Source organism: Channa argus, chromosome 17 (assembly GCF_033026475.1).
Source record: "Channa argus isolate prfri chromosome 17, Channa argus male v1.0, whole genome shotgun sequence".
Lineage (NCBI taxonomy): Eukaryota > Metazoa > Chordata > Actinopteri > Anabantiformes > Channidae > Channa > Channa argus.
In genome coordinates this window covers 14,427,140-14,453,133 of record NC_090213.1, presented here as the reverse complement: position 1 = coordinate 14,453,133, position 25,994 = coordinate 14,427,140, and the positions used below count along the sequence as shown (strand labels likewise).

At 38.8% G+C, this 25,994-nt stretch overlaps 2 protein-coding genes across 5 annotated transcripts in view; one reads left to right on the top strand and one right to left on the bottom strand.

The window, feature by feature from the left end:
* The window catches only part of LOC137102594 (MAM domain-containing glycosylphosphatidylinositol anchor protein 2-like), a 169,081-nt gene that overhangs the window by 122,316 nt on the left and 20,771 nt on the right, over positions 1–25,994 (bottom strand). The gene's annotated exons all lie outside the window — the stretch shown is intronic.
* Positions 9,572–12,390, top strand: LOC137102509 (low choriolytic enzyme-like). The gene is made up of 7 exons (XM_067482114.1): positions 9,572–9,754; positions 9,960–10,013; positions 11,020–11,166; positions 11,265–11,382; positions 11,819–11,997; positions 12,090–12,171; positions 12,258–12,390. Exons 1-7 carry the CDS (start codon positions 9,664–9,666, stop codon positions 12,388–12,390), a joined length of 804 nt encoding a protein of 267 aa, XP_067338215.1. The 5' UTR covers positions 9,572–9,663.

Below are 25,994 nucleotides of genomic sequence, written 5' to 3'. Positions count from 1 at the left end.
TGCTTCTACTACACCCAACCCGTCCAACAATATAATTGAGAAGCAACTCATACATGGGGTCAACCATGTGTGTAAGGCCTTGAAATGGTTTGCCAGCAGCACATGCATATTATTACATCAGGGTTGTCAGAGCATATTGATTACACACTGTAATGGACTCACACATATACTGCTCAGCCTACACTGTTATTGTAAATGAGACTCTGTATGGATCCGGCTTCGCACTATCAGCACAGATCATCTATCACACAGATTGTACCGCTGAGCAGAAAAAACACAGATGCTCATATGGAGACCACAGCATCACAGACAACACAACATGTTTGTCCGGGCTCGGCAGAAAGAGAAGACAGTTATTACTAGAATAAAGAGAAACATGTCAGTGGGTCTTTTTGAGGCACAAAAAGGACAGACTGAAGCTCACTGCTATAATATGGGTATGTGAGTCGAGATAGGTCATTAACAAAGCGGAGGGGTTCATTTGTCCGATCATTCAACAGACATGGAACCCCACAAGAGCACAGAACAGCCTCGCACAGCTGTGGCTCTCTAGTGTGCTATTTAAGTAGATTGGGCACATCATACAAACACATGCCCGTGCACACATATATTGATACACACCTTGTTAATCTAAAATTAGGCCAGCGTGAGCCTGCCACAGCCCTGCTGAGATGAAAAGAGAGAGAAGAGAGATGACTGTGTAGGGTGAAGGTAGGGAGATTTAGAGGACAGATTCGTCTTTGCTCCCATATCACGGCACTCCACGGCAGGGGTTATGGAGCCTGACTGCATACAGCTGCATTTATTATGCTCACGCAGGCTTTATGTCAAGACATCTTGAGGAAGTGGCACAAACAAGCCTAGTTTCATCTGACATATTACTTAAAATCGATTAGTAGATACTTGGTTTTACACCAGATCAAATATTCAAGGTTTATGCTGTGTGGTGCCTGGCTTGAGATGGTGCTGCGGTGTCTGATGTCGCTGTCTATGGTGCTGAAACTTCCAGTAATTGTTGCCTTAGCCATGCAGGGAGAACCCACTGTACAAACACAGCCAAGCCTGCTGCCTACACATAACGCAAGTATCAAAACAGCCAGACATAACAGGGACAAGGTACATGATGTAACAAGTGGTTTTGTTATTACATTCAGGCCAACATTTTGCATCCACTATTAGTCAAGTAAGTTTGATAAAAGTTGTTCCTGCCAAAGTAAGTTTTCCAAGTAGTGAAATACTATAAAAATGAATTAACTGATTGACAAAACCATTTGCCAGCAAAAATTAATCAATAATACTATTTTTTACACACCTCATTTTAGGTATGTAACTAGTTATGCATGTTTCTCTGTAATATCTATATACAGTTTTCACCAGCCCCTATGAACCACAGCAGTAAGAACAGTGTGTTGAAACAGCACAGTCTAAAGAAATAATGAAAGTTCTATGGAATATATCTCAGTTCAACCACCAGCACTGCAGAAAGAGGAAAGAAAATGTTTCACACTTTTGACCTTTTTACTTTGAGATGGAGTTACAGACCGGTTAACATTTTTGACTTGTCATAGCATGAAAAGCACAGGTGTAACTAATGTCATTAAAAGCGGCTTTGTACAAAGTGCCCCAGTAAGACACGCAATGTGCGTCAGCATTCATAAGAGCAGGGCTCTGAAAGTAGCCTGCTTAAATAAAATGCGGTTGTTTTTGTTATTTGTCCCTTCAGGGGTCGCCACAGCGAAATGTGTTCCGCACTTTGATTCCCCTTCCTGCCACCTCACAACACATTTTATCCGGGCTCGGGACCAGCACCAAGGTGGCGTTCTCGGCCCACACAGGTGTGGGTAAGTGGCAAACCTGGTGGGGTGGGATTCAAACCCGTGGCTTTCTGTATCCCAACCCAATGCTCTACCACTGAGCCACTAAGCCCCCCCCCCCCATTTGAACTAGTTTGTAAATGAAAATATTCAAATTGACAACGTACAAATGTGACAATAAATTGCAACAAAAAATGCCATTCAAGTGAGTTTACTTGTTTACAGCTCATACATTACATAAAGCAAAGTAACAAAATAGGAAAGTGTCAGCTTTGCATCTGTATACGATGCCCATCAGTCAAACACCTGCCTTCCAGACACTAGAGTCCAGGTGGGGGTATTACAGAGCGCTTTTTACACTGTTTCTCTTTCCCCCATTCACCCATACCAAGCCTGCACTATGAGGTGAGCTAATGCCTACATCAACTTAAGGTGCAGGCATGCGTTATAGGGCCATAAACTGAACATGACCAGAGTTCATTGAACGTGTCCTTGGCTCATGTAAGTCAGTACAGCTTTATGAGGAATAAAGTTATAGGTCTTTACATGTGCATGCTATAAAATTTAGAATGCCATTAAAGACATCAACAGCTAAGCATACCTTCTAGCCCAGGCTGTTATAAGGAAAGGTTATCGAGCAGACTATACTTTGCCTACCAACAATGCTGAGCAGTCTAACACTGACTGACGTTCAAAGTATGAGAGAGTATCACATGTGTTGCAGTTAAATAAGCCTTTGTGGTTGAGAATTTCTCCCACCCCATCCTACCAGTCTCTCCATTTATGGTGCCACACTGGCAAAGTGGGCCTGTTGTGGAAGTTTGATTTCCCTAAACAACACTAATCGGACATCTGTAGGGAAGGATAAAGCCCAGATTGGCTGTGACCATGCAGCACTTCTCTGTCGATCGGCCTAACTCTGGCCAACAGTCAGACGACTGGCCGATACAAAGCAGCAGCTTTCTTTATGCTTGGCTAGTTGTGAGCCAGCACCAGCACACCGGGAATAGAGTATCTGGCAACCCTCTGAAGATTGGGTGATGTTCGCCAAGAAACTGTCTGATGATTGGCTGTGATGACTCCAGAGTGAACTGATTGTCCTATCAATGCCCACAGTGCAGGCTGGCTGACAGTGTTGCCTGCTGGCTTGCTTTGCAATATGCAGCTATCCATAACACCTCCAGGGGGCATATGTCCATGTCTTTGAGTGTGTGTATGTGAGTGAGTGTGTGACTGTATACCATCCATAACTTTTCCACTGGGGAGGTGTGCAGCTAAGCCCTGCCAGCAGGCTCTAACACCTCATTATTCAAAGCCAAGCAGGAAATGGGTTTTAGAGATCACTCACTGAGCTATGCTGCTGGAAATGAGGGCGACGGGTCTGTCAGCAGCACAGACCTGATACCACTGTAATATCACAAAGTACAAACTGTTACACTCTTGTGCAAATTAATTTGAATCTGAGAGTTTTTGAAATTTAATGAATTTGAATGTTTCCACTGAGTCTTGTTAACTCAGCACATAGCTGCCTGTTCCATGTGATGGTAAATACAGCCCAGAGAAATAATGAAGATGAAAAATAACAATGCCTAAAGCCTAATTAGAGGAATTTCTGCATTTGGGTGAAATAACTAAGTAAGTTAGCCCATACGCAGTGACTCTGGAGTTTAAAGAGGAGACAGTGGGGAAGAAAGCGATAGTGAAGGTTCACATAGGTTTGTCAGCTAAGTTTGCATTGTGTTAGTTTTGGAACACATTTTGTCATGTACTGTTTTAGAAGTTAAAATAAAAAATAAAAATAAAAAATAATATAACACACCGAAGTGGTAGCAGAAAGGGTGTGTGTTGAAGAAAGGAAAATGGTCTTCCCTAACGTCAACATTTGTAGTTGTGATAGAGAATCATGAATTCACTCATTCGCACTCACAATCACACACACACACACACACACACACACACACACTGCACACACACATTGCTCAAGGACACTTCCACATGTGACCGGAGGAGCCGGGGATTGAACAACTGGGAGATTGGTGGACAACCTACCTTCCTGCGCCACGGTAGCCCCGACTAACTAAACATACTGTCGTGGTTGTGTTAAAATGGGAAATGTGACTTGACAGTGAGTTTGTCTGAAGTAATCCATTTTCAGTAAACATCGAACGATCAGCAAATAATCGTAGTTTGTAAATGTTATTTTACAGGTCCTACTTAATAATAACTTATATATGTTATCATCATTTATATATGTGCTATTGGCTCCACTGTAGCCTTCAGAACCTTTTACCTTCAGGGCTACTTCTCTCAGCACAAAGACCTTTTATAGTATCATTTACAAATCCAGCCCATAAAGCACTTGACACTTCATCCATCAAACAAAATTATTCCCTGTGCAATTGGATCGTAGCTTAATCAATTGCATTACTACAACAATGCACTTGATTTAATTTGTGATTCGCATGGCTCCTGCAGGCTGGGTAATTCACACCAATTAAGATGGTGTTTATATTCAATATATTTGTTCCTTTTTTGTCTGAATGTCAATTAGTTTGAACAAGATGTTTACCTACGTAGATTGACTACAGAATAGACAACAATGAGACAACAGAGGGAAAGAGACAGAGAGATACTTTTAGAAAGATTTTGTCTGGGAAAATTTTTAAAAAATCCATAAATCTATTACTAATGCTATAAAAAAAACTTGTTATCGCAAATCTTCAACTAAAGGAGAAACTCGTCAGACAGTGAGAGAATAACACTATAAATATCTGATGTATTGAAGACTTGCACATAAAAATACACTGTGAAATGGCTCATAGGGGACGCACCACAGGAAAGTAATGGAGACAACTGTTAATTGTTACTTTGACACGCAGAGCAAAACGGAGGGGGAGTAAGCAAGGCATCTGTGTCAGGTCAGACAACCAACTGTAGGAGGAGAAGGGGCTAGAGTGAGTAAGAGGCAGCAGAGCAGGCTAATGTGTTTCATTTCACAGGGTGGTTATCGTGGCAGCAATGGACTTCCTGGCACACACTCCCACCGAACACCAGTGCAGCGATTCGAAATGTTAAGCACATTGTTTAATAGTCCATTACGTAAATTGATATTGCTCATTGACTGTTGTCCTTGGCTGCCCACATAGTGTCAGAGAAAAAGACAGAGATGTACTGTAGTGCAGTGGAGGGCTAATAGGGTATGCCTTCACTGCTGTTTGCTCATCAGGAGCGCTGCGCCAAAACTTCCCATCTGCTCCATTTTGACCCAGGTTACTGTAGAATATTTTCTATGTAGTTGCTATGAAAGTGCGGTACATAAAATAGCTGAACTGAAATCAAATTCACTTAAACTTACAGTTAACCACGACCAATTTTATTTGGTTGTTTTGTCTTTGTTTTAGTCGAGCAATAGGCCTCAGCTGAATGTAAGCTGAGTGTCACCTACAGACATTATACTGAAATCACACTATGCTGTAACACAAACGATGACGAACTGTCACAGCAGAATGTGACGATGCCTTTCAATGCCTGCTTTACATCTACTGATGTAGGCAAGTGTCTCATGTGTGTTCAGTGCAGTGTGTTTGGAGTACCCTACTGGTGGCAATGCGTCAGGAATGCAGTGTGTTTAAACTCTGACGCAGGCTCATAAACTCCAACCTCGGGCAAAGCAGTTTAGCTGCAATTTCTGCCCCGAGTCTCTGTGTCTCACCGTAGTCCTATTTTTTTAGTAGTATAAAATCCACCACGATGGTCCATCGTTGTGTCGCAAACTCGCGACTATTTAAAAGAGAGAGTTACTAAAAGTGTGGATCCATTTAAAATGTATCAAAGAGCAAATGTACTAAATGTCTGCTTGCAGAAGACAAGAAACAATGTGTAGAACTGGAATCACTGCCACCCCACTTCACATATGGTGGTTACAGCTGCTCCTGTTTGCAACACAAACTGCCGACTGGGAAGCTGAGGAGACAATTAGCCTGTACTCCTGTATATACACAACAAAATTGACGGTGTTAAATTGAAAATTTTTTTTAAAAGCATAAATTTAATGCCCTCATAGTTAATTTAACACTGGCGATTCTGCCGTTTACCTGTATAATTGGGTTGGTTTCGTTTGAAAAGTCAAAGACTGTAATTGCTGTTTTTTTAGAGAGAGAGAAATTGAGAGAAATTAGTATCTTTTTGATACGAATTTATAGTAGGTGCTATATTAATATACTGGAGTGCACCATACTGCATGAATATAAAGATTAAAACAGCGCTAAAACATTTTGCATTTTCAAATGAACTTTGCCTTTGTCCCTCTTTTTATGATGGGACTGAAAACAATTACTGACTCCAACCATTCTCACCCAGTGGAACAGCATTAGATCTATGAGATCACATAAACAGTGATACAGCCATAGCCTTTAAGCCTAATTCTTCTTTTATGGGGGGATTTTTATGACTGCAGTTGCACAAGAATGTTTCGGAGACAGACGTCTAAACAAGTATGGTGATTTATTAGTACTTTGTTAGTATTAGATCACTGGAGAAATCAAGCTTTCATATAACATATTTAGTTGGCTTAAAAATATAATTTTTAGGAAAAGTTTGCTGCTCTCACATCTCTTGAATACTGTATATATGTTTGTATATATCCTCTACTCCAGTACCTTGGTAATCTGCAAACATGTATATGACCAACTTTTTTAGTTTGTACTGAAACAGAATATTACATAGAGCAAAAAGGTTTTTGTGTTTCTGCTTTGAAAAACAATCTGCTGTTTAAAGCCTTTGCTACCTGAACCAGCATTTGCCAGAACCAGCAAGATTTGGTTGAAAAATTACCAAGTTAACCAATCAGCAAAACAGTTTCTAATTGATTTTCTGTCAGTGAAGCTGATCAACCGAGTAATAGTTTTAGCTCTAATACATCAAATACTGTATACAACATTAACAAAAACAAAATAACTTTAGTTTTTTGTTTGCTTGACTTTCATTTCTACATTGTGGTTTCTTTATAGCACAACCCAAAATAACTCATTTTTTCTGGGGTCAGTAGGTGTCACAAAGTTGACATTTTCCTCATATAATGTTGCTGTTAAAGGTCTTCCACCTCTGACATTCCCATCAAAAAAATAAAATACAAATTGTGGCAACTCTGAAAGTGATACGTGGTGCAGAACATGTTGACTGCTCACCCATGAAAACCTTTTATTAAATTACTATAGTTGCAGCTTAGTAGTAAGACCTTTTTTGTTTGTTTTTTAACTTTGAACACTCATAAAAACCAGAGATAAGTGACAGCATAGCTGTATAATAACTAATCTTTGACACCTGTGCCTTTGGTGTTATTGTGGTGAAATTATATGTGAAATGTACCAAAAAGAATCAAAAATGGGTGGAATGACAGACAGTGCTTAATCTAAATTCTGTTCTCTACTGAAGTACAAGATCATAGTATAGAGGTATATCCACTTAACCTACCCAAAAAAATGATTTCAGTTTTTATTACATGAAAAACAAGAGGACAATGGGAACATTTTTACACTACTACTCCAACAACTGCTGGGAGTAGTGTGTGTGTGCTGTGTGTGTAAAATCCAACTGAATACGATGGACTTCCCCTGCAGCTGGACAGACATTAGCAATAAAACTCAACCAAATGGATGGATCATACATCATTGAGCATTACTCGTGCTGTGCTGTGACTCTAAAACACAAATTGGATTACCTGTGCACCCACGCGGATCGCCAGAATTGGACAGGCGCAGACATACAGACAGTACACAGGCATGCGCGCACACACACACACACACACACACACACACACACACACACACACACACACACACACACACAAACTCACTCACTCAAGTGCCTTGGAAGTGTTCACCTTTCCCTAAAATATATATTGAATGACTTATTTGACATATTTAATGTCAAATAAGTCATTGCATTCACCCCCTTCAAGTCGGTATTATGTAGAAGCCAAACAACTGTAAGAGTCAAACTCACAATGAAGGCAGCGTCGCTCTACTGACCTACAAGGGCAGCAGCCCTGATCTACTGCGGCAATGATTTTCAGAATCCGCACTAAAAAAAGGACACGTCCTCCCACAGTTAACACTGTAAAACATCAACTGCACCTTCTCTATACAAGCCTTCTGCTGCTTTGTCGCTGGCACCCACATGTGTCATGGTGGGGACTGTGTGTTTGTAATGATATGCAGCGGTTGGTCTTTGCCAAACACATTGTCTAGTCTGACCCTTAAAAAGCTCGCTTTTGGTCTCATCAGTCCACAGGACTTGCTTCCAGTTGACTTTCGGGTCTCAAATCTACTAAGCTGCTGTAGACTCATGTGATCCTCTGCAACTAGCAAGTGTGGTCCACTGTAGTAGAGATTTTATTTGCGCTTTGTTCATTTTCTTTCTCTTCTTTTTGCCACTTTCCCATAAAATCTGAGTGGGCAGGAAAGCCAGGCAACATGTGAGTATGCATAGTCTCTCCCATCTCTGATGCGAAGGCTTGTTTGTCCTTTAAAGGACTAATAGGTGAGCAGGACAGGTCTCCTCTAGGCAGGTTTACACGTGTCACATTCACTTCATTTCTTAATGATGGATTTAATTGTACTGCAAAAGGTATACACACACACACTTACAGCATACATTACATAACCATGTATTTTATGAAATGCATTATGTAAACACTTACAAAATGTACACAAACATGAGATTTTACTGGGTTAACATGAGCTCACAAATACAACAGTCTATCGCCCTCTCTCTCACACACACACACACTCTCTCACACATGCACTCTCCCCCCTCCCCCCCCACACACACACACACAAAGTGCAATTTTTGTTCTCTGATAATAAATGCCACATTATTGTGATGTACAGCAGAGGACCATATCATATAAAGGTTGCTGTGATGAAATCTCTGTTAGACGCTGTCGGCCTTGACATGTGAGATCAGATCCTAAACCTGTTTATAGCGCTGTGAAGCCAGACAGCACCCCTCATCTCCTGTAAACAATCCACAGGAAGCTGAAGATTTATTAGCAAGGTATCCAATAAATCTTAATAATCATGTCTTGAAACAATCTCTTTTTGGATTTTGAGTTTTTTAAAGAAGATAAGCAAAGCATCTCCAAACAAAAAAAGATGTTCACGATGCAGGAAAAGTCACAACAAATCAAATCAAGATTTTTTTACTTAATTTTCCTTAAAAAAAAATTCTAACTTATTTCCTCACTTTTTATAATGCAAGTAATCTATAAAATGATATTAAAATATGATATAATAAACATGTCTAGGGTAAAAAACAAGAGATTTGTCTTTTGTGTTGATGTCTTTGTCTTCCTAGCTGTTAATAAATTGTCTGGCTAGATCTGTATATATGAATGTGATCTTTTATGTTATGTATTTATTTAATGTTAGAGGCTACAAAATGTTTTATAACTACTTTTTTAAACCCAGTGCAAATATTTAATAAGAACGTAGCATTGTTTGTTAAAAATGGCACGTGTTGTTTTTTTTTTGGTCTAAAACTTTAGGAGAGGCCCAGATCTCACGCACGAACCCCTTGATAGTTACAAAGGCCATCTGACATCGGATGCTAAACAAGCCACTGTAATCCCCTGAAATAATCCATGTGTGGAAACAGTGGGCTGGGGTGGTCAGGGCACTCCCATCAACTGTGTGTCTAAGACAGTGCCCACCGAACCCCACCCCTAATCTCTGTACACAGACACACCTTGAGGACCCGTATATAAACACAACTCTGACTGGGCTTCAGCATCAATTCCTTGGTGGGACGAGTGAAGCGACATCTCAAGCATCATCACTTTCAGGCAGAAATGGATCTCAGAACTTCAGTTTCTCTTCTTCTGTTGCTGCTTCTGGGCGTTTGTAATGCTCAACATGGCTTGGTAAGAAATGATCCTAAACGTTTTTTTATGTATCTGGCTGAGTTTAAGTACTATAATGTACTGAATTAGTCCATTTTCTAAACCCTTTTACAGGATAATGTACAGGATAGTGGTAAGTGACCAAACATTAGTAAAATACTGTCTAATGGACAATCTATGGCACATTAAAATGTTGTTTTTGTTGAAAGAGACTGTATGACATCTGTTTGTCCTCCATCCATTAGAGAGCTCATCTGTCACAGAGGACATTACCACAACAATTTTGAGAATGAATAAAGGTATGTATTCAGTCATAAATTTATCTGGAGGGTGATTACATTTTTTTTGTCACAGATTGTTTACAGTCAATAGAGAATTTGAAGTCGATGTCATGCAGTGTTGGACTCTGGGTAACGAACATAGCCATTTCGTTTTTGTGCCATATTGCGAGAATCTTCACTTTACCAACACATATTGTAATAAATATTTTTAGTATTTTAGGGTTGAATCCCCGTTGTCAGCAAAAATGGTGTATTTAAGGGAACTAAAGCAGCTTGTGGCACAGAATGTGTGAGAATGTCAACACTGAAATCCTGGTGCGCATTTTGACCAAGTGGATTCAGTTGAAGTGTGTAGAAGTGAGGTTTTAATTAGCTAACTGCTAAGGTGAAGCTAACTTTGCATATAATTAAGCTGGCTCAGCTTTCAGGCATTAAAAGTAGGATAGACGATTTTTTGGGGTCAGCATGAGAGAACTAGCATTGCAATCAACTAATGCAAAAATGTTGATGAGCTTCAAGGGATTTAAAACTTTTAGAGGAGAAACTGTGAATATATCTGTAGAAGGATGCTGAGGTTAGGGCTGCCAGGCAGGAGGTCTAGAGCAAGACCAAAGAGGAGATTTATGGATGTAGTGAGAGAGGACATGAAGTTAGTCGGTGTGAGAGAGAAGGATGCAGAGGACAGGGTTAGATGGAGGCACATGATTCGCTGTGGCGACCCCTGAATGGGAACAGCCGAAAGGAAAAGAAGAAGTGTCTGCATTCGTCTAAAAACAAGATAATTGTCTGAGTGTGTGCATTGAGGGCATCAAGGTTTTTAAATTGCTTTGCATTGCAAAGTCATATCTGTCTACCCGAGTTACTAATTTGCCCAATAGCACTGCTATTCTCCACTTCACCATCTCTTTCATTTTTTTTAATTAATTTTGAACAAGATTTGAAAAACAACAGAAATTTCATGTATTGATTTCCCTGATTTTCTAACACCAATATAAAAATGCCATTTTTTAATATATTTTAATAGGATCTCCTGATTTTCTGCTGGAAGGAGATGTGTTCGTTCCAAGAACCAGAAATGCTATGAAGTGTCTTGGCATCCCATACAGCTGTCTGTGGCCAAAGTCTGCTGATGGGACAGTGCAAATTCCTTATGTTTTAGATAGCGCATATGGTGGGTTCAATTTTCTTTACCGTAACACATTATTAAAGCTTTATATGTCTATAACATATGTAATGATGCTAATTTAGTACTTTTATACAAAACTGTAGACAACACCGATCGCACCAATTTTGCAAGTGCCATGAATGACATGCAATCAAAAACCTGCATTCGCTTCATTCCACGTGCAACTCAGACAGCATACTTGAGCATTGAGGCAAATTTTGGGTAAGTGGAAAACTATGACAAAATAGTACACTTTGTATATATGTGGAAGGATCCTCAGGATAATTGCAAATGCAGGGGGCATAAAGCAGTAAATATATGCATTTACACATAGTTATATTCAAAACATTTAAGTACTAATTTCACTTCAACCTATAGCTGGAGCATGAGGATTGGTAAATGATAAAGTTTCTGTGTGTTTCAGTTTAGGTTTCTTTATGCTTTGTTTGTTAAATGCCTTAACGCAAACACAAACACATTTACCTGATGCTGCACTTTGAGAAATTACAAGAGAACAGTGCTCCAAAAAACAACACCGGAAAGCCATACACATGTTCACACAAGGTCGCTGAAAATGTCATTTATGTAAATGTATTAATCAAATGTCAAGTTGAATGCTGCACATGAATTATTTGTCTCTCGCGTTCTCTGCTCACAGCTGTTCATCCTTAATGGGTTATATTGGAGACAAGCAGGTGGTGTCACTGCAAAGGTACGGCTGCGTGAGCCACGGCATCATCCAGCATGAGCTGCTGCACGCGCTAGGTTTTTACCATGAACACACCCGCAGCGACCGGGACAAATATGTCAAAATCAACTGGGCAAACATTGAAGATGGTAGAAATCTCACAGCTTTGCTTATGATTGACTGATTTAAAGCAATGTGTTTCCTAACACTCATCCTATTATTGATCTTTTCTTGTCTCTAGGGTATGATGTTAACTTCCAATTACAGAACACAAATAATCTCAACGTTACATATGACTACTCCTCTGTAATGCACTATGCAAGGTAAGGTAGAATAGAAACGTGATTTTATATCTAATTATTCCAATTTGTTCACACATTTATAAATCTTTATTTTTGTAAACCTACAGAACTGCCTTTGGAAAGAATGGATTAGAAACCATAATTCCCACCAAAAACCCCTCGGCTGTCATCGGCCAGAGGAATGGCATATCTGACCTTGATGTTCTTAAGGTCAACAAGCTCTACAACTGTAAGAAATAAATTGGATTGAGCATTAAGGCAATAAAGTCCTTTTTAATTTGACACCTGTCACATTAATGTCTCAGTAAAATAATAAAATATTGAAATTTCATGTATTTTTCTCATTTGTCATTTAAAGCATGATTTTTTTGTGTTCTGTCTACATAGCAAGATAAAACTCTTAAGGAGCACACTGAATAGATCTTACATTTGACATAGATTTTGAATTTTTATTTTTAATTTTTTACATTTCCTAAAGTCAATTAGCAAACTGACTTTGAACATGTAAAATACAGACAGACGTCTATGTGGGCAAATATAGGAAGAGCACCATTAAAAATGGAATGTTCAAATTTCCGAAAAAAAATAAATTAAAAATCTTTTTTTTCTTTTTATATTACATTCAGTAAGAAAACAAAGTTAGAAAATATTGGCAAAGACAAAAAAGATGAATTTAATTAGATACAAAAAAGACTGAAGGGCAAATATGTTGCAATATCTTCATAATTGAGTTCATTTCCATTTCAGCTCATAGTAATTAAGTTTGGGATTTGTACACTAGTGAAGAGTACAGTGTTTTATCAGCGAGCCAAACTTTGCAGGACTGTGTCTCTGTGGGAAGGCATAGATGTGGTAGGATGCAAGATAAACCCTTCTCCTACTTCTCCCTAACCCTGCAGAGGAATTAGCTTTTTTTTCTACTTGGCCGCATCCCACACTCTTGGATGTGTTTTGTTTTTTTTTCCACCCTTTGAAATCCTACGCAGTGTAATTCTTCTGCATTCACCCCAGTGAGACAGAGCAGTGTTGGGTGAGAAAGGAGTAGCGGGGGAGTTGCAGGGTGAGATAAGGGAGGAGAATGCCTGGGAGAGAAAACTAAGAGAAATTAAGCTAATTCCCCTCCTATGATGTATGAATGTGCTTACATTCATGACAGCGTTGCTGTTTTCTGGTTTAAATGCAGCTAAAGATATCATGGCCACACTGTGCTCTGAGAAAGCCAGCAAATCTGTATAGTTCAGATTGCATTTGTTTCATAATGTAATTTTAGCTCACGTGCCAATGAAATATTCAAAATATACATTTTTATTAAAATATTTAATGCTCTGACTCTGTTAATGCTCCAAAAAGCTTCATAAGACTTTTAACCAGGTATACATTTGAGCACTTCTGAAATAATATTACCAATGTGCACTCGATCCTACGACGAAAGTGCAAACATGCTACCACCACATCACACTGTGCTTAATAATTACTGAACATTCGATGACTGTGGAGTCTAATCAGAGACATCCCCGTGAACCGTGAGGCTGATCTAAACCAATATACATAAAATGCTATATTGTATAACTGCTTTTAATATTTACACGCATTTACACACTCCCTTAGTTTTTGTGTTTCTGAAGCTATTTAAAATGTAAATGTATGAAAGAGAATTCTGCACAGTGTATCCTACAGGGTATTACCAAATATTTAGTATGAAGCTTTAAAGAAATTTCTAAAACATTGAGTTGCTCTTTGAACGTACTTTAAAGGGCAGTACGTTTTCGTGGGATTTCTAATGAGACTAGGAAAAGTAGAGCAAAATGTAGTCGATCCGTGATGTCATTGGTCTAACCACTAGCTGGCTGAGCGGCTCTTAACACCACAATATTAATGCAGATCAGTGTACGTGTCTCTCTTCAAACACAATAAGCCTCAACATACAGCACTCCTCAGTTCACTGCAGTTCATGGTTTTCTGTGAACAAGAAAGACTTTCGTTGTTCCCAATAAATCAGCCCAGAGCTCCCAGTGAAAAAAAATAATTCTAATCTTTTAATATAGAACATAAATGAAAGAATCCGAGTACGTCTCTCAATGTGCTGGGAACTGGGAACTGTAACTCTAAAAACCTAAAATATCACAGGTTTAGTGGCCCATCGTTCTGATGTCATTGTTAAGTGTGACAATCTCCTCTCAACAGTTGCATCCTAGTACTTGTTCTGTGCTGCTAATATAAGGACTCAACAGCATAAAAGTGTTTTTAACCATTTCTGCTGGTTCTGTGCATTAGCTTTTTCTAAAAATAACCCATACAACGTCTATCAGTTTTGCTATACCTGGATAGGACATATAGACTATCCCTAAAAATGTGTCAGTAAAGGGATAAAGAAAGAGTAAATCTGACTAAATGAAAACATTCTACATTCTGTCATTTTGAAGCTAAGACAGATACGACCATGAAGTATTCAAACTTAGATTGGATAAATTGTTATCAAACCCCAACCCAATTTACAAAAACCTAAAGTCAATTCGTAAAAGTCTGTTTGAAAACCGATGCATTTGTGAAGCCCAAAGAATCTCAATCCTTTGTGAGGTTACAGCATGTTACTGTAGGTTTAAAAAGTCTTAAATATTCTAGTTAATTCAGCATGCCTGTGTGACTCTGCATCTTTTATGTTTTAACATTTAATAAATAGATGTATTCAACATATTTCTTCAAAAAATAGCTGTGCCCCTAATTTATTTATTAATGTGTTCCTAAGAGTAAATGCAAGTGCACTGCTAAATGTGGTTTAGCATTATGTATTGCTTGAAGACAGATGGCACAGGTAAACTTATATACTGAATAAAAACATATGATGGTGTCATCTTCAAGATAATTAAATAACCTAGGAACTGAAAAAACAACACAAACAGTTGTTCCAAGGCATTGGTTGATTTTGCAATCTGTAGTGTGAGTCTGCTTTCAAAGCATGTGCTGGGTCACAAGCATGTCAGCTGCTAAGTGCCCCTTTTGGAAGAGATGAAAGCAGCCCTTACAAAAACAAGTACATTTGTTTAAGGATGCAATCAAAAGAGAGAGGAGATTGGCATACAAATTCTGAAAGTCTTTGTTGTTGGCCTGCAGACCCGGTGGAAACGATTAGCTCGCTGGGAGATCGAAGGCATGCAAACTTTACCATGTGCTACTGTTGATGCTTTCATGAAGTTTCACTTAGCTTGTTTTATGCAGATCATAGGAGCCATATATGAACTTCTAAGAAGTCGGAAACTAAAATAGCTGACACGTTGCTGTCTGTTGTCACAGCATTCTCAAATCCTATAAATATTTTACAAATTGTGTGTTCTGACACTGAGACTGTGTCTGTGTCTGTTACTTTAAATATGAAAAGGATATTTCAGAAGTGGGATGAGGTATGAAAAGGAAAATACAGGGGAGTCAGCTCCATAAACATATGTTTTCTTTTACAGATCACATGGTATATCTGTACGACACTAGCACGTCTCTGTCAAAGAGAAATTATGTATTTAAAAGGCCTTTGTAAATGTGTAAATCAGACTGAGGCATTAGTCTACAATCCCTCTGGGCTGTGTTCGCAGAGCTTCACCACTTCTCTGTTTGTCAGCGCTGAGGAATTGCAACTGTCGAAAATGATGTGGTCCCATTAGTGATGGAATCCAAGCTGAGACAGCCAGACAGAAAGCCGTTGTGGGGACAAGATGATAACAAGGTACTCATTGGAGATGTGAGGGATGGTGTTTGTGCATCACACTCGGTGTGTGTCTGATGAGAACGGGGCCGAGGAGGAGATGGAGGGGTTAAGATAAAGACAGAGAGAGAACACACGGAGAACAAGAAAGAGAGGAAACCGGTTAAGGGAGAAGAAGGATGGGGAAGATAAGATGAGACAAATAGAGAAGGGAACAATGAGACTAGGGAGCAAGGAGGAGTGACAACGACAGTAATCAGGGGAATGCGACAGTGAAGCATGGGAATCAAAGTGGTGACTAAAGCAGGTGAGTTTGACCAGAGACAGAGGGAGATAGAGAGAGAACGAGAGAGACCCAGAAAATGCTCTGTGCCCTCAGAGATTGGCAGGTTTATTCAAAGGGAGTTACTGATCTCTCATCCTGCAGATCATTTCACCGCTGATCTAAGCTGTGTGCATCACAGCTGGATAAAGATGCCGACATGTTACAATGCTGCAGAGGAGATCATTTCATTTACTGAAACAAATACATTATGTCATGCAACAGGAGCAAGGTTTAAGAGTATGAAAAGTAAGAGCCACATTCAATAAACAAGTTGACTCATTTCCTTGGGGCAATTGTGGGGCTGGAGATAGATCAGTTGTCCACCAATCCTACTGTTGTTGGTTCAATCTGCGGCTCCTCTGGAGTGTAGAAGTGTCCTTGAGAAACCCCAAAAAAGACCCCAACTTAGTTGAGCAACTTAGTTGCTCCTGGTGAGTGTTTGCCAGCTCCCCCATCGGTGTGTGTGTGTGCTTGTGAGTGCGAATGGGTGAGTACTTTGAGTACCAATAGGTAGAGAAGTGCTATATAAGTGTAGACCATTTACCATTCCTTTAAAGAATTTGGAATCAAACTAATTTGAGCCATTCAAGGTGCCTGAGGCTCAATTCCATTCTTTATAAAGAACCAGACTGATGCCTACTCCTTTCTTGCTAATAAATACTATAAAAATTGTTTATACGCAACACATATGCAAAAGGATGCTAACAGCATCTACAATAAGCCTTGCATGGACAGAATTATATGTACATCATAAGGACCCGGACAGTAAAACCCCTTCACACTGCCATAGGTCAGTCCTGCAGTTTCTAAGTTCTAACCAACATGTGTATAATGCTTGAAATACCATTCATCACCCATCATTCATATTATATGAGGATATCAGAAAGTCCTGATATACACTGTAGTGAATATACTGCAGTAATGATGTAGTGGTGATATTCCTATAAAGTGTTTAGAGCAGTTTTCCGGTGAAATGATAATAATAAAGCATACTACAAAAGACTGTTAACATCAAATTATTGCTTGTGCTTAAAGGTTTTTAGTCTGCATGCACATTAAGGATGTAAAACGTCCCACATCAAACAGCCATTCTATATGCAACCTTTTTAGGATGTCTTCCTACACTGTGCATTACTATAATGTGCTACAGCAAGTGAAAAAGTTTAAACTATGTGCAGTTAGTGCCTTTTAGTGCATATGAGCATGTGCTCCATGGAAGTAGTGTATCAGTGCATTTGAATGTTCATACCAAAGGTGGGATTGTGTAATTACTGCTATAGAAATATATAATTACCACCCACAAATGTGGCAATTAGGCTATATGTGGCAATTACACAGATTGTCTGACCGACTTCCATAAGCAGTGGAGCGGATGACAGCTTCTGATCCCCATGAAGTCCTCCAAGGCCATTTATTCCATGTTATATTAATAGCACCTCTTGTGCTTTCCTAGGCAGGGTGTCTAGTCTTACTGTTTTCAGCTAAGTATCGTGGCATTGGGCTCTGCCTCACTCTCTTTGTCCTTGGTGGACTTGCCAATAAACCCAGATGGATTGTGATCATCCAACAGCTGTTTCTGATTTTCAGTTGATCATATATCCCCTCTCCACCCTCACCCCTTTTTCTTTTTGTAAATGTGTTTAAGTATTTAGTGATGGCTTCTGAATCACTTTTAAGTCGATAAATTGTATCGTCATTTACAGTCAAACTGAGATTTAATAACAGCACAGTTGTAACATGACTGCAGATGAAAAGTTGAATAAAATGGACAATGACGAGATGACAAAATGATGAAGCAATTCCCAGAAGACACTGATGGAGAATGATCCCCAAAGATAGGAGGTTTACTGGAACAACAAATATGCTTTTAGAAACGTAGCGCTCCCAGATATAGCCAATAAGGGGAAATTATGCTCATTTTTTAATCTAAATGTTTTTTGTTTTTTTCTTTGTTTACAACGTAATGTTCCTGGGAGGACATATTGTCCCTGCAGAGATGTGCTGCAAATTTAAGATATTTTTAACTTAGTATACTTGAATATCAGCCAATTAAAGCTGTAATTAATGCAGCAGAATTGTGCTTCCAGGAAAATGTGTAACTTAACACATATGATAAACAAACAGCCGGGATCAAGCTCCTCGTGAAAGCAGATAAAGCACCCAAATTAAAGTGCAAAGGTCAAAAGTCTCTGATTTTTATTAAAGTCACTTTGGTGGCATGTTAATGTGCTCTGCTTTGTGCTGACTGTTTCTCAACACATCCTCATGCTCCCAATGCATTTCTATCGCTAACGCTGCAGACAATTGGAAAATGTAATTTCATCTAGTTGAATGAATGGATTGGACAACATTTGAATGTCCACTCGGGCGATGTATGTCTCTGTCTTGGAGCAAAGCACACTATCCACTAGGGCATGCTAAATCAGCACAAAGGTCAAACAGTGTGCAGTATAGAGGGAGGCCTTTATACTTTAGGAATATTTTGTCAGTTTCTTTATGGGATTGCAGTCATTGCTTCTGGGAACTCAAAGATTGAAGCAATAACAATTTAACAGACAGCAGAAAAAACATTGGTTTATCTTTCATCTTTTAGTTCATATTGCACAGATGACCCAGCCCTGTGTACTGCAAATACTACACAACTAAACCATATATGTGATGTGTTTTTGTAGGGAACACAGTGTACTGAACTGAATTCTTGTTGTAATGTCATGTTGGAATGCAACTTTTTTTTTTTTTACTAAATAAAGGTCAACATTTAATAACAGAAGGCAAATTGGAAAGAGGAAGTTGAGGCTGGATTGAGGGCAAGAAAAACATACAACGATTACATTTAGGCAAGAAAATAATTACTATTATGGTATAAATTGGATGTTGTACTGCAAGATCTGATGTTTTATTGGATGAAAAACATGTTTCTGGGGAATACTTAGTTTAAATGTCCAGTATTAACATATTTTTAACTGTTATTGAAAATGGAATCCTGTTACAACTTTATACCATATATTTATTAGAATATATTTGCATATTAGTTTTACAAAAACATAGGTGATGATTGGTTGCAGTGATTCAAGACAAACAAGAATTACATTCTCCTTCCACTTAAAATTCTAGGTTTCCATTCAGGAGAAAGCCTACACTCACTGGCCACTTTATTAAATACACCTTGCTTGTACCAGGGTGGACTTCAGAAATTCTTTGTGGCATTGATTCAACAAGATGCTGGAAACAATTTTCAGACATTTTGGTCCATATTGACATCAACTGACAATCTCGCAGTTACTGCAGGTTTGTCAGCCGCACATTCACGATGCAAACCTCCTGTTCTGCCACATCCCAGTGGTGCTCTACTGGTGACTGTGGAGTGTCCAAAGACAATAACCCCTACACCTTTACACCACCACAACCAGCCTGAACTGTTGATACAAGGTAGGATGGATCGACACTTGTGTTTGTACCAAATTCTGACCCTATCGTCTGAATGTCACAGCAGAAGTCAATACTCACCCGACCAGGCAATATTTGTACAATCTTCTACTGTTACATTTTGGTGATGTCAAATTGTAGCCTCATTTTCCTTTTCTTAGCAGACAGAAGTGGCACCCGGTGTGGTCTCCCGCTGCTGTAACTCATCTCCTTTAAGGTTTGACATGTGTTCAAATGCTCTTCTGCAAACCTTCATTTTAATGAGTGGCTATTTGAATTTCTGTTACCTTTCTATCATCTTGAACATGCCTAAATGCGTGGTAATGAGCACATGAACAGGTGGCTGGTTTTCAGGGTTTTTAGGTTTATATGTCTGACCTCTTTCCCTGTCTCAACTGTGCTTTAATAGTAATTGGAGAAATTTTCTAGTTGTAAAAAAGGGGGGTAAAAAAATCAATTTAAACTGTGTTTGAAACTTCAAAATAGGTAGTTTCCCAGCAGCTGGCAGAAATACACCCATGAGCTGTTCACAAACCACCAATAAATCCAAAATAAGAAATGTCTCTGCTCCAGCAAAGGAAAAGACAACAGTGTGCAGTGTTGTGGGTGCAGCCTCGTGCTCTCGGTTCATTGCATCTGACACGAGCTGGAGAAGAACAGAACACACCACGGTGCGGTTCCTCCAGCAACACTTCACATCAGGATTTAGGAAGTTATACATGTACTAGTTTTCTAAATATGCAGCTAAATGGAAGCAGGGAAGCATGTTAGCTTAACACATGGGGATACACTTTGTAATTTTACTGTGGTATGTTCTGGAAGATGGTGCTGGTGAATTACAACAGTGAACAGGCTCATTAGCCATTTCTTCAGTCCGACAGTCAGGATTATTCATCCTTTCATCATTTCTTTGAGCTGTGTTTCTGTGTGTGTGGTGTGCTGGCAGCGTGAGTTTTCATGTGTGTGTGCACATGTGACAATTACCCAAGATGAAGAGGGTTTGCTAAAACTATAGAGGTGCTCCTTTAGTCAATTACTATATCTTCAAGTGGCAGTTGTACAGTAAGCCTTTTCTCACAGCCCTAATATTTAACAATATTCAGCATTTATTTCATGAAGTCGTTTGTGGCAAAAAAACAAAACAATCATCTCTTTATTGGGGTAGCGTTTATGCTTTTTTGTTAGTAGTGTTTTGGAGTGAGCAGTCTTCCACACTAGTTAGTACAAGAAACTAATTTAAATGAAGTTTTTTTTCTTTCCTATAACTAAGTTGATTTGTTGTGTGCGATTGTGATGCCTCATGCAATGACAGACTCATTAGACCATAAAAATGAGCCATGTTACTTTTTTCTATAAAGAAATTCAGATAAAGAGAAAAAGAAAGTGTCATCCAGAAAAACTGTCAATACATTAACCTTGACAAATATTAATTACCAAATGTTAAACCCCTGACATAAGGCTTTGATATAATCTAAGCTAAATATTGCATTACCAGCCCAAAGAACTTAAATAAAAATGTAGAGGTATTTATTATTTCTAAATATGCAGTGTATACACAAAGTGGCTAACAATTTATCGCAATTGCACTCAAATGGAGTATTTCGGTATATGCTATGCAGTTTAGTTGAGTTTATTTACTTAGTTATTTTTACTTTTGTTATTTTTCAAGGAACATATTATTAATGCCCACATATTTACTTTAAAGGATAAATGTTGTCATTTTATAAATTACCTTTTGTCTACAATCACCATACCAGCACTAAAACCAACGCTGAATCTTCTGTATTCATGATTGGTCACTTTTCAGCCTGCAGCCTTGGATCAGCTTGTTTGTGTGTGCCATTCACTTCTGTTGTTGCCCACAAACAATTAAAAACACATCAGAAAACTGTGTGGTATTAATTGCTTATTTAAAAAAAACAATGGAGGTCTATGGCACAAATGAAAGAGCTAATCCAGGCTGCACCATGATTACACCAAAGAGGAAGAGATTACCCTAACAAATTAAAAACTGCATATAAACGGCTTTAAAGTAATTCAAAGCAAGTGTGATTTAAGAAGTTAGATAAGCAGCAACCACCAGTATCGTCCTAAAGTAACACTCAAAGAGAGAATGTTGTAGCCTTCACTCTACTGGGCCAAAAGTTACATGCACACTAGCATAGCAACAGTATCCAAGGCTTGAAGAAGGCCTGTGTCGCACACACTGACAGCCTTTTCAATCTGAACATGAAAGAAACTGTTACACTAACATGTGTGGGGGTTGAACCTGACCTGCACAGATTAATAAACTCCCATCTCAACATATAGTGACCTTGTAGCTCAAACATACTGCAGAGTGGAAACTGCAACTTTTTGGAAGTGGTTGTGTAAGAGTGGAGTAAGGTGATAAAAAAAAAAAAAAATGGTGTTGCTCCATAGAGTGTAAAATGGAAGGGGTTGGCAGTGTGCAGAAAGGGAGGACAGCAAGGGAGATGAAAAGAAGTGCAGGTCACTGGGGTAATTTAGCTCGGATGGGAGTACACTGTCATGAAGTCTTGTGAGGAAAACCCATGTATCACACTGCCGCTGTGTCCAGAGTGAACTCTTTTGATTGATCACCTCACAATCCGCTTTAATTTAAAGTCAATGGCATCTATAGATACCTGTCAGAGCCGAGCAACCTGTAATGTCTCCTAAAAGACCAGGACCCTCACTTCTTCAACTGAGCCACCAAATACCAAGCAGAGCTGTGGAAACCTGATCATTCCAAGAACAAAAGGAAAGAGAAAGAGAGTGAATGTAGTAATCAGTCATCCAGCTGTTTTTCCCCCTTGGCAGCTGTGAAGGAAAGTGTAAGGGTTCACCGGTGATTTGAGCTGAAGTTGGATTGCAGCAGGTGCCAGTATTGCTCACTAAATATAATGCCATTAATAATTAATTGAAATTAAATCATATTTGATATAAAGAATCTGCAATTTTAAGTTACATGATTTAATTAGAATTTTGCATTAGCAGAAAATGCTGAGTTTCCACTGGGTTTCTCATGCTAAAGCATATGTCCTCTACTTGTACCTGTACGTTTGTCGCTCTAAGCCAGCTCTGATCCAAATTGCTTTTTGTATTCTTTATTTTTTACATTCATCTAAGTTCCAGGGGAGAGTCACAAAGACATATTTGGGCATTACAGGTGAAAAATCAGGTAAGTGTAAAATATTTTCTTAGATGTAAAGTTTACAACTTCTTTAGAAATGACAACAGGCCTTTAAGGGTCGTTTAAGATCACGTCCTTGAATTCATACTTTAGCAATGGCATTTCGCTTATAGCAGCGTCTTTGTGGACCGTAAATCACCATAGGGATGCTAAATTACTTGTATGACAAATTACATCTTTTCATTTATGATCAAAGGATGTAATTTATCTTGTATTAGAGTTATGTAAATGAAAACCTAAAACAGGATTACAGTACGTATATAATACAGTATTATCTCATCAGCCAGATGTTGCTTTAAAAAGTTTCAAATTTCTTCTACTAATCTCTGCACCATGCTCAGACTATCTGCACCCTCTTATATACAGGACCTGATTTTGTCATGTGGCCTATAACTATTCGTTATCATCAAAGCTGACTCTCAGGTTCCCTGCTGGCAGAACCGTATTGTGAGTCATTGTTTCTGAACCCCAATCTTGCATTTATAATACTTGTAATACAGGATCTGAAAGGCAAGACAGGCATAGAGCTTTAGGAAGAAAGTAGCATTGAGCAAAAGAAAATTGTAATCCAACATTAATAATTACAGTTTAAGAAGGAAAAAAAAGAATATACAGGCTAATGATATTAAGAAAAAATTAACTAATACCTTGAGTCAATCACTGGAATAAGTTAGAATAGAAAGGAAATACTATGCACACAAAACTGAGAATATTCTATTCAGAAAAAGCCTCTGCTGACTTAAAATCAAGCACGGTTGATTTGTATTAAACTGGAAAGTGTCGGCTAATTCATATGAAAGAGCTTAAATATTAATTTGCCCACAAACAGACAATAATGAAGATTATTTAATCCAGTGGCTACTGTCCCTAGAGGTGGAGAGCTAAGCTGAGTGGCAGCAAAAATGAGTTGAAACAAGGCAGGATGTTCAAGGTCAGCGAGCTTAAACAATAAAAAAGCCTAGAGGACCACAAACTGGAGCTGCCTAACATATCTGCACCATACAGATGTGAAGATGGATGGTTATGTGGTGTCAATGGGCTGCTGCTCTAAAAACAAAGAAACAAGCCAACAACAAGGAAACATTATTGTGCAAAAAAAAAAAAACCCTTAACATGGTGAGTTGAATTGTTTGGGATGAACATTTTACGCACTGCAGCAGAACCAAGACTCATTCAGTGCCCAGACTTTGAAGCAAAAGAGATGCTGTGGAATCACCTCCAGAGAACTTTCCATAACAGATATCAGAAGAAAAACCTCCTCCTGAACAGTGTGCAGGTCGGATTCAGCTACAGGAAGCACTTGTTTGAGCTAATTGCTACCAAAGGAGGCTCAACCAGTTATTAAAGTCAATAATTCACTTTCAACCAACACCGTGCTTAAAAGATGTGTTCAATAAATACAAAAAAGATGCATATGTACAAACGCTGCGTGATATTAACTGCTACAGCAGCAGAACATGCACAACAGTCGTCTGTCCAACTCTACTGTTCGTTTGGAGAGTTATGCATTTTAAAGAACATGAATAAGAAGAATTTTATGGCGTGTACCAGGCTTGACACCAGCCACTGTGGTCTTTCAAAGCTACTAGCTATTCAGTTTTCCCGCTGGACACAATTTTACAATTTTCAGATTATCAGGAAAGTAAATCACCAACTGCAAAAAAAAACCCCTTCACCTGTTCACTGCTGTACATCCCACAATCATCTGCTTTCTGTTACACAGAAGATCCACACTTTGTACTTTCCCTGAATCCACCTCTCCTGCAGACGCTGTGGACTGTTTCTTCTGTCCACCCATAGCTACTACCTCAAGTTTAGGGTACAGATACATTTTCAATCAGCTATTTGATTAGTTTGCTGAATAGCATCTGTCACACAGCATTTGGCTTGGAAGGCGCTTTACAAGAATAATATCAAGGTCAGCAAAAACTATATTTCGTATGATAAGTTGATAATGTAATTATTGTGCCAGGCCTTTCTCTGGGTTTTGTTGTAAAACCACATATTCCCTTCAAGTTCACAATAGGCCAAACCATCTTTCTGAACCACTTGAATTGGTATGGCATCTTTGGGAATGTAATTAGTAGCAGAACTTACTGTCTTGCTATGTGATGCTGTTTTTGTTGTAGGGAACTAGTTTTGAAGACTGGCTCTGGTTTGAAGAGTATGTTTTTTGTCTTCATACCTTGGCTGATTTAGGTGTGTCATGGACAGCAGAGGCCCAAAGCTTTTCATATTCCTCAAATTCTGTGCAGTGCTTAGTTCGTCGGTGGTGAAGCAGAGTAGTTGTCATTAGTTGCTGTCTTTTGAGTAACATGAGTCTTTCCAAAGTCAAATTAGATCCCTGTTAGTAAGAAAGATCCACTTTTAGCATTTTAAATCTGATTAAGCAGACTGCGAGGCAGGTGGTGTCTTTTTTGCTCTTGCCACTGTTTACCAGTTTTTAACTTCAGTCAAGCATTTTTGGCGGCTATGCTTGCTTAGCTTGAGTTACACAGACACACATTAGTCTATCTTGCTACATGATGCAATGAATGTGAAAATTTTCAAAGCATGTTAGTAGAGTGTTATTAAATGGCACTGTTTAATTTATTGTCAGAGATTATTCACTTATCGATTCAACTGTTTTGTTTTGCACTGCTTGAAAACACACATTTGTGTTACCTTTGCACACTCAGCAGCCTCACTCCCAATATTTGAAAACTGTCAAGGACAGTTTTTTTATTGTCTTTTCTATCTGCCACTTGCATGTCATGTAAGTGAAACTTTATTTGTCATGGCACAATCGTTTGTTCGTCTCCCAGTCGGCTACATGTAAATGTAAAATGTAAATGTACAGCAGCCTGCAAGCTCAGGTTTACAACTCAGGTCCTGCACCCCAACAGTCGTACTGCAATGGTTAACCTATAGTAGCTTAGTGTTTTCTACACGAGTCCAAAACAACCTAATGTATCGATTCTATGATGATGCTGCATTAGGATGGTATTTCTCTGTTTAACCAGACAAAAGTGGCTTAACAAAGAGGGACTAACTCCTTTTTTCTATGCAGCTCAGAGGAGACATCACATGTTAGCCTTGAACAAGCTTAAACTCACTACTCCCAATGCATGTTCATTCTGTTCATTTAAATGTAAAATAAACTGTGTATGGCAAGCATGCCATCCTGTGTCGGCACCTGTGCGAGTGTACACACATGTGCCTCTGCC

Bases quoted from the DNA above. Each gene is read 5' to 3' on its own strand.
- LOC137102509 (XM_067482114.1), top strand. From the start codon at position 9,664: ATGGATCTCAGAACTTCAGTTTCTCTTCTTCTGTTGCTGCTTCTGGGC. The intron at 11,383-11,818 runs GTAAGTGGAAAA...CTCTGCTCACAG, and splicing joins AGCATTGAGGCAAATTTTGG to CTGTTCATCCTTAATGGGTT. The intron at 12,172-12,257 runs GTAAGGTAGAAT...GTAAACCTACAG, and splicing joins TCTGTAATGCACTATGCAAG to AACTGCCTTTGGAAAGAATG.